Source organism: Prorops nasuta, unplaced genomic scaffold (assembly GCF_024137725.1).
Source record: "Prorops nasuta isolate Cenicafe-Biocafe unplaced genomic scaffold, Cenicafe_Pnas_1.2 PNAS00048, whole genome shotgun sequence".
NCBI lineage: Eukaryota > Metazoa > Arthropoda > Insecta > Hymenoptera > Bethylidae > Prorops > Prorops nasuta.
In genome coordinates this window covers 450,867-459,677 of record NW_027116845.1, presented here as the reverse complement: position 1 = coordinate 459,677, position 8,811 = coordinate 450,867, and the positions used below count along the sequence as shown (strand labels likewise).

At 33.1% G+C, this 8,811-nt stretch overlaps 3 protein-coding genes across 3 annotated transcripts; 2 read left to right on the top strand and 1 right to left on the bottom strand.

Moving 5' to 3' along the window:
- Positions 1-447: 447 nt before the first annotated feature.
- LOC136784125 (SCAN domain-containing protein 3-like) lies at positions 448-2,644 on the bottom strand. Its single transcript, XM_066744642.1, has 5 exons — positions 2,578-2,644; positions 2,323-2,511; positions 2,072-2,256; positions 897-2,019; positions 448-836 (listed from the first exon to the last, which is right to left on the bottom strand). The coding sequence occupies exons 1-5, from the start codon at positions 2,642-2,644 to the stop codon at positions 448-450; spliced, it is 1,953 nt and encodes a 650-aa protein (XP_066600739.1).
- A 2,410-nt stretch (positions 2,645-5,054) lies between these two features.
- On the top strand, positions 5,055-5,660 carry LOC136784124 (uncharacterized). The gene is made up of 2 exons (XM_066744641.1): positions 5,055-5,288; positions 5,388-5,660. Exons 1-2 carry the CDS (start codon positions 5,055-5,057, stop codon positions 5,658-5,660), a joined length of 507 nt encoding a protein of 168 aa, XP_066600738.1.
- A 2,215-nt stretch (positions 5,661-7,875) lies between these two features.
- On the top strand, positions 7,876-8,304 carry LOC136784123 (uncharacterized). The gene has a single exon (XM_066744640.1). The coding sequence runs from the start codon at positions 7,876-7,878 to the stop codon at positions 8,302-8,304; it is 429 nt and encodes a 142-aa protein (XP_066600737.1).
- Positions 8,305-8,811: the final 507 nt, after the last annotated feature.

Genomic DNA, 8,811 nt, shown 5'->3' with positions numbered 1-8,811 from the left:
CGCCAAAAAGCGCTATTTCAAAATTTATTGGCTGTGAACGAAATATACCAAATACATTCATACGCAAATATATATACGTTCTCATGTACACTATTGTATTTATTTTTTATTAGGATTATAGAACAAAATATAATATAATAAGTGTTTACAAGAAAAAATTTTTCAATACCCGTTGACAAGAAAACATAATATAATAAGCGTTATTTTCATTAGTGTTTATTAACAATTAATTATAAATATCTTAATATCTATAGTTTATGCGACAGGTATTATAGACTTTGTGTTATACAGAAAGTATTTAAAATTGAATAGTTAGTGGAACGCATTCTGAATGTTATTAATATTCTTTTTGAACATAAATGGAAAAGAAACTTAAATATGTATCAAATATATTTAATTAATGTAAAAATAAAACAAAATACAATTGAATATAAAACTTAGTAAGTTCTATTCTAATAGTTCAAGTGCTACTTCCATATTGTCGCTATTTCCAACAAAATTTTCATTATAAATATTTGAATTAAATAATTCAATCATTTCTTCTGTAGGACAAAAATTATTGCAACACATATTACGTGAACATAGATAAATTTGTGTGATAAGAACAGCATTAAGAGTTCTGAGACTCATTCTGTTGCGTAATTTTGTTTTTATATTATTCATTACCGAAAATACTCTTTCAACAACAGCATTACTAATGGGAAGGCAAAGTAATCTTATCACTACAGTTGCTAATTCCTTAAACACATTTGCTCCCGAACCGTCTATATAATTGTACACAGCAGGCCAAAATTTTATGTTATTTGGTACAGTAAAGTTATTTACTGAAAATTCTGCTGTCCATTCAATTAAAGGAATTTTACGCCATTAGTTTTCTAATGTGCAACTGTCTTCACGAGTCGTCATAAATTTCAAAATAGGCGTATCATTAAAATTAGGAATATTTTGTTTATTTAAACAATATCTAGGATTTAACAATTTTATGTTTTTATATATCTCTATATTTGCAGGCATTCGGTCTAAAAACTCTTTTAAAAGTTTAATCATAAAATTAAAAAATCGCTGTTTTATTTGCAGTTTTTCATCATTTTCACAATTTAAATCATTTATAAGTTTCTGAGAGTTATATCCTAAATCAGCATATTCTACAGACATGTAAGATGTTTCGTTATCAACTGCTTTCTTTATTGATTTTAAAATATTTGATTCTGTAGAAATTACTATGTCATTTAGAAATATCGGTTTAATTAACCGCTTAGCCAATAATTGAATTAATTCAAATAACTTATTATACGCATTTCCGACGTCACAATCATCATTTTGAAAATATAAATTAAGATTATTAGTGTCCTCTAAGAAAGGTAAAATTAATTGGTAATAAACATAAACTTTTTCGTCATTTAAAATATTATTTATCATTTTAGCTTTATAGCATTTTTCATCAACTTCCACTATCTTAAAAAATGTTTTAAGTTCTAACCAATTCTCTAGTAGTCTTTTAACTACATTATACCTTGATAGCCATCTTGTTCGTGAAAGTTGAATAAATTGTTTGAAATTTCTATCTTCATTTAAATTAATTAAATTAAAAATTTGTTTGTACTGAATTCTTCTTAAAGAGCTATTGCTGAACCAATTATATACTTCTTGTGCTAAATAGTCTAAATCACCTGGAAGCTCATAGCTTGCTTTTGATACACACAAATGTATTGAATGGCAAGCACATTTCACTAATATTAAGTGTGGTATATCGTTTTTTAACAATGTATATAATGACTTGTTTTTACCACAAAGATTTGCTCCACCATCAGTGCCTAAAGCTAACATATTTATTAAAGGTAAGGAAATTTCTTTAAGAAAATTAGTTAAAGAATTATATAAGTCTTCTGCAGTTGCACGCTCTACTTGTATTAAACCTAAACAGTCTGTTACTATACCTTTTCCTGTGAAATATCGAACGCATATTGCCATATATTTATTAACAGATACATCAGTCGATTCATGTACAATTAAAGAATACTTGGAATCCAATATTCTTGACTATATCTTTTAAGATATAGGGGCCAATAACATTTCTAATAATACAACCACATTTGGAATGGTGTAGATTAATAGTGGAGAAAACCCCATTGTGATCTATTCTTTTGAATAATTCACCTAGGTGGTCAATTGCAGTAATAGAACTATGATTTAAAACAAACAGAGACATTTTAATGTCTCTACATTTTTGTTCTTTCTTAAGTTCGGTTGATTTAACTACAAAATTAAATTAATAATATATGTATAATGAAAAGATAAAGATATAAAATCAATTATGCTTACAATAATGTTTAACAGTTTCTTTCTTTCTGATGATTCTATTTCGTATATTATTTTTATGGATATTAGTATTCGTGTGCCTTTTTAGATCAGCAAAATGTGCTCTTAACGATGTGTGGCAATATAAACAATATGCTTCGTTAGTATCGTTATGGTCGTAATTCGAAATACTTTTGTACTCTTTTAACCAACCTGTAAAATTATAAATTTTATCTAACATTCTAACCTTTTATTAAAGTTCCAGTAAACAAATTGTACCTTTAGCCCAATTCTCATTCTCCCATGCAGATTTATAATGCCTATTATATTTTGCATGTTTTCCCATTTTTGTATAATTTATAACTGTTTAACGTTCTCAATACAATGAGGGTTGGGTGGCAAAAAATGATTTTCTTGTTTTTATTAAACAAAATATTCATTAGTCAATCAAGCAACGTTGTGCTTGGAGTTTGCGCGGGTAGCGAGTTGAAGTGAAGGAAAATCAGTTGGTGGTGTCACTGGCGTCACCTCACGTAAAGTTGTGAGTATGGTAACACTGACGAGTGATATTTCATTTGGCTGCGTTCATTTATTTACTGACAGTATTGAAAACCTATAATTTACGTGACATACATTGTAGAGATTTAGTACTGGCAGTTAATAAATGAATGTAGTCTTTGTGTAACGAGCTAGTTTTCTCGCAACGGAATGCTATTGCAAATGGTTAATAAATTGTCGATAAAACAGCCGATGGCCTAGGGTTGTATCCCCTAAAATTAATTTAAGAACACCAAAATGGCGATAAAATCGCCAAAACTGGAGATCCTGATCGCCAGTAAAAGAGCCAAGCGCCAAATAGGGATTTTACGCGCCAACATTAATTTGAAAACGCCAAAATGGCGATAAATCGCCAAAACTGGAGACCCTGGTGAACGGCCTTGAGTGTCAGTTTTGATCGACGAACAGATCGGTCGGATCTATTAAGAAACCACGTCAGTTTGATCGGTTGATAATCGAGTGCCAGTTTATCGACGAACAGGTCGGTTGGATCTGTTAAAAACCGTGTCAGTTAAATCGGTTTACAACTGTTTTAAACAAAACCCCCCCTCCAATACAGCATCGCGATGGATAAAAAATCGCTTCTGAAGAGGATCGCCAAGACGAGCGAGGTCATTCGCTACAAGCATCGTGCCTTAAAATCGGAGAAGGCGATAATGGAGAGCAGTTTGAACGAGACATTCAAGCCGATAGTCGATCCATTGAAGAAACTCGTTTCGCAAACAGAGGATAGTGATAACACAAATAATTCGTTTGTCAAATACAACGATGAATTGAGGAGGGGAGCCTACTTCACATCGACACCGCATCGAGTTGCTAAAAGAGCGAAGAATCTTAGTAGTTTAGTGATGAAACTATTACGAATCCATCGGATTTCATGACCGATGACGAGTCTTTTATAACCGATCAATCGTCGCCCGATTGTGATACACTGCCGGATTCAAAACAAAGTTTGCTAAATAAATTAAATATTGATGAAAAGGAACCAGGCTTGTTACAATATGCCTTTCAACATAATCGATTACATCCCATCCCTGCCAAGTATATTAAATTACTTCTGACCGATAGGGAAAACTTGATTGATCGTGCTTTTGGACCTCTTTATAAAAATGAACAAGTGACGCTTGGTAGATGTAAATTTGATATTAGTCATGAAGGAGACATTATTCTCGATAAGACGCTATACACCGGTACAGTAGGTACTTATGAACTAGTTTTCATGAGAGAACCCAATCGAGCTATTATAAAACCCGAAGATTTGGAACAATACAAGAGTATTCTCAATCAAACTAAGGCGCATAAACTGTTAAACAATAGTCTAAAACAAACAAAGGGTAATAAAGGCGTAAAATATACAGAAATTATGAGACCATTGCTATTGGGAAAACCAATGTTACCGCCTAATAGGTTACCATCAACATTAGACGCAAGAAAATCGTCAACGTCTGACGCAAGCAAACCTTCAACATCAGGCGCAAGTAAAGCGTCAACATCATCATCATCAAAAAAAAGGGTAAAGGTCTTATGCGTGTCACCGAGGGACCAATCAACTACGTACATTGGAACGATCCGAATGAATTGATCGAACGTTTGAGACTTTTGATCGCATCGGTGGCTGCCGGTAATACGAGTCATCACAACGAGATACAGTCGATAATCGAAGAGTTGAGCGAGGAGGATCTTATCGTATAAAGAAAGTTGTACGTTATATTTTTACAGCAGTGTAATATCAACGTCTTTCGGTAGCACGAGGTAAAAAAAATTAAATGTCTGATTCCTGCTGTTGTGAAATTTGCATTTGTTTAATATACATCGTAGACTGTATACTCTCGACATTACAAGCCATCAAAAAGAGGAATAATAATAACGAGAAACAAGAGACTGATTTTTGAAAAAAAAAAGTGACAGTAGTGCATTTATTTTGAAATGTCGATAAATAAATTTGGAATTGGACTAGATGCTGAGAGCAGGAAACACTTTCACGAACCAAATTTAGAATATTTACTGCTTGAATTTAAACAATATTTGACAATGACATTGAATAAACATAATGAACAATTTGAGAAAAAGATGAATCAAACTTTACAAGCAATGTGTGAAAAATTTAGTGAGAAAGTGACTGGGAAAGAGCTGATACTTCAAACACTTATCAATAATAAATTCTAAAAATCTATCCATTTTGTGAGAAAAAAGAAAAAATGAGCAAAGAAAAGACACAGTTGTTGGAGGAGCTCCATGCACCGGGGAGGATAAATTTTCCACCCAGAAGAGTCATCGTGCGCGGCTACGACGATCTCTGGCAGGCCGATCTTGTTGATATGCGCAATTACGTCGATACGGGTCACCAATACATTCTCGCTGTAATCGATACCCTCTCGAAATACGCTTGGTCGGTAGCATTAGAGACCAAGAGTGGCAGAGAAGTGACGACGGCAATGACGAGAATCCTAAAGACCGGCAGATATCCGAAAAATTTACAGACCGACAACGGCAAGGAGTTTTCCAACAGTGACTTTCAGGAGTTGATGAAGAAACGCGGAATAAATCACTACTCGACTTACAGCGTGATGAAAGCGTCGATAGTCGAGCGCTGGAATCATACGTTTAAGACGGAAATGTGGAAACAATTTACGCTGAACGGCAATTACAAGTGGCGCGCTATGCTGCAAGAGTTGGTGGATGCGTACAATGCGCGAAGGCACCGTACGGGACGGCGACATTTTACAGAACGGCCTAGTTGTTTTCGTGCTAAGCAGTTGGCAACAAGCATGATTTTACGAAAAATATATAGATTAGAAACTTAAATCTGGAACTACTGTGTCATTTTAAATATGTGTTAGTAGTTATGTATAGTTGAAATGAGCAAGGATAGTAAACACTAATTTTTTGAGCAAACATGATTAATTGGAGATCGTAACAATTAGAAATAAAGAAAAATGGATCAGATAAGTTAATTTATGTTACTGTATTTATTATTAGATAAAATATAAGATGTAGTGCAAGTTTCTTTGTTAAAATATTTATAAATTGTACAGATGCTCTAACTGAGGAAAACAAGAAACAATTGTATAACTTGAAAGACTGAACAAAATCTATAAAACCAATTGCTCGAATTAATGTTTAATGTGAGTAAATAAAGGTATTTTACTTTTAATGCACCTTCTTAACGTATAATATGAATAGGTAGTAATCCACACTTTCTTACTAAAATTTGCACAGATGATTGGGCATTGCGAAGAAGAAAATGATGCTTAAAGGAACAATAAAGTGGCGTGAAAGCAAACTAAAGAACAAAAAGAATCTAAAATATAAATGTATCAGCAGCTCAAGCGGAGGAAGGATAAGATGTTCTCTCTTATTAAAACTGACATAATTTTCTCATAGAAAGCTATTCCAATCAATACACTGTACCTATTATCAACTAGTATTCTCTGTTCGTACAAAGAATATGAAAACTTTTCATGTGGAGAAATCAGTTGAGCATCCTCAGCAAGTATAAGTGTTCTGTATACTTGCGATGGAGTTGTACAGGATGCTTACATATTTATAAAACTGTAAGTATATATTACCAAAGTGAAACAAACTTTTTCATTTAATATTTATTTAAAATTTTCTTGTAGAATTTGGAGATCAGTGTGATGCGTCAAGATATCAAAATCAATACCAAATATAGAAACACAATTGGATAAAAAGAATTAATTTAGCTGTCAAGTGAATAATAGATTTTTCTTCTGAAGAAAATGGCCGACCAAAGCCAATGCATGTTTTTGCAAGAAGGAATGTGATTTATTGGAAATCAATGGCAGTTACTTTTGTAAGTAAAAGTATTGAAAAAATATCAAATAAGGTAATTTTTATTACTATTAATCTATCTATTATTAGTTGAATTATTAAAATATAGAGAGAATGCTTTTATTTAAAATGTTCCTAAATTTTACAGGATTTCTAAAGATAATTAATACAAAATTAATTTTTTTTTGATACGGTAAAAAATCTGGCTTCTTAATTTACACATGGGAGAAAACTGTTTGCAATCTTTCAACAGACTTTTAATAGTCTACTGAAATATTGCTCTTTGTCTTCTGTAATGCAGGTTGCGAAGCCAGGAATCCTTCTATATTGGAAAGTGAATGGTTAGGACCTTCAGTAAACTTCTAGCAAGCTACTACAGGTCATATATGAAAATGATGGTCCAATTCTTATTGCTCTAATTGTAGATAATTGAGCACTGCAAAAGAGATTATGTCTTTGCTACAATATAACAATAACGGCGTACAAAGAGAGAAAAGAAATAATGGAGGATAACAGAGAATACTAGTTGATAATAGGTACAGGGTATTGATTGGAATAGCTTTCTATGAGAAAATTATGTCAGTTTTAATAAGAGAGAACATCTTATCCTTCCTCCGCTTGAGCTGCTGATACATTTATATTTTAGATTCTTTTTGTTCTTTAGTTTGCTTTCACGCCACTTTATTGTTCCTTTAAGCATCATTTTCTTCTTCGCAATGCCCAATCATCTGTGCAAATTTTAGTAAGAAAGTGTGGATTACTACCTAATCATATTATACATTAAGAAGGTGCATTAAAAGTAAAATACCTTTATTTACTCACATTAAACATTAATTCGAGCAATTGGTTTTATAGATTTTGTTCAGTCTTTCAAGTTATACAATTGTTTCTTGTTTTCCTCAGTTAGAGCATCTGTACAATTTATAAATATTTTAACAAAGAAACTTGCACTACATCTTATATTTTATCTAATAATAAATACAGTAACATAAATTAACTTATCTGATCCATTTTTCTTTATTTCTAATTGTTACGATCTCCAATTAATCATGTTTGCTCAAAAAATTAGTGTTTACTATCCTTGCTCATTTCAACTATACATAACTACTAACACATATTTAAAATGACACAGTAGTTCCAGATTTAAGTTTCTAATCTATATATTTTTCGTAAAATCATGCTTGTTGCCAACTGCTTAGCACGAAAACAACTAGGCCGTTCTGTAAAATGTCACCGTCCCCACCGTACCACGGGAATGCGTCCCGTGGATGTGAAACCCGCGAGCATGCAGATAAGCTACTGAAGATAGTATACATGAACATCAAGGTCGCATGTCGTGCAAAGTTCAAAGTCGGCGATTTCGTACGAATTAGTAAATATAAGCAGATGTTCGCCAAAGGCTACACGCCAAATTGGACGACCGAAATAATCGAGGTGACGAAAGTGCAGAGGACCAATCCCGTTACGTATCTCGTCAAGGATTCCAGGGGTACGGAACTGTTGGGTGAATTTTACGAATACGAGCTTTCGAAAACTATCAATCCCGATGTGTATCTGGTGGAGAGAGTATTGCACAGAAAGGGGGATAAAATGTTTAAGCGGCTGGGATTCGACAGGACGCACAATTCCTGGATAAATAAGAACAATGTTTTATAAGAACAATTTTTTTTCTATTAAGATGTATCATTAAAAAAATATATGTATTCTTAAAATAAAAAACAATAAATCGAATAAATAAAAAAAAAATTATTCTTTTAGACTATAATGTGCCCAGAGTAGAGTCGCTACGGTTCCGGGTGTAACGAAACGATTGTCGTCGTACGGACTGAGGGCGACCTTTCTCTGGCTGATCGAGAAAACTTGGTGCAGCTTCGATCGAATTAAATTTTGATTGCGAGACTGTACGGTGAAATTATCCAAACTATCCTTGTAGTCGTCAAATGTTATATTTCTATCGATAAAGTAACCTTTGACACCCTTGGCTTTTTTGGTAATTCTCGTGCAGTCCTGCGCCTTGAAAGTATATATTTTTGCCCTCAGTCCTACGAACACGGTCATGATACGACTATTGTTCTCATCCTTCATCAGACCAGGTATCTTTTTGTTGACGCGTGGCAAGTCATACTGATTATCGTCAGGATAATCGGTGGTGCCGAATCGCGC

Coding starts and splice junctions, on each gene's coding strand:
- LOC136784125 (XM_066744642.1), bottom strand. CDS start 2,644: ATGGGAAAACATGCAAAATATAATAGGCATTATAAATCTGCATGGGAG. Junction 2,257..2,322: donor AGAAACTGTTAAACATTATT/GTAAGCATAATT, acceptor TTAATTTTGTAG/TTAAATCAACCGAACTTAAG. Junction 2,020..2,071: donor GTGGTTGTATTATTAGAAAT/GTTATTGGCCCC, acceptor TTGGATTCCAAG/TATTCTTTAATTGTACATGA.
- LOC136784124 (XM_066744641.1), top strand. CDS start 5,055: ATGAGCAAAGAAAAGACACAGTTGTTGGAGGAGCTCCATGCACCGGGG. Junction 5,289..5,387: donor GTGGCAGAGAAGTGACGACG/GCAATGACGAGA, acceptor GAGTTGATGAAG/AAACGCGGAATAAATCACTA.
- LOC136784123 (XM_066744640.1), top strand. CDS start 7,876: ATGTCACCGTCCCCACCGTACCACGGGAATGCGTCCCGTGGATGTGAA.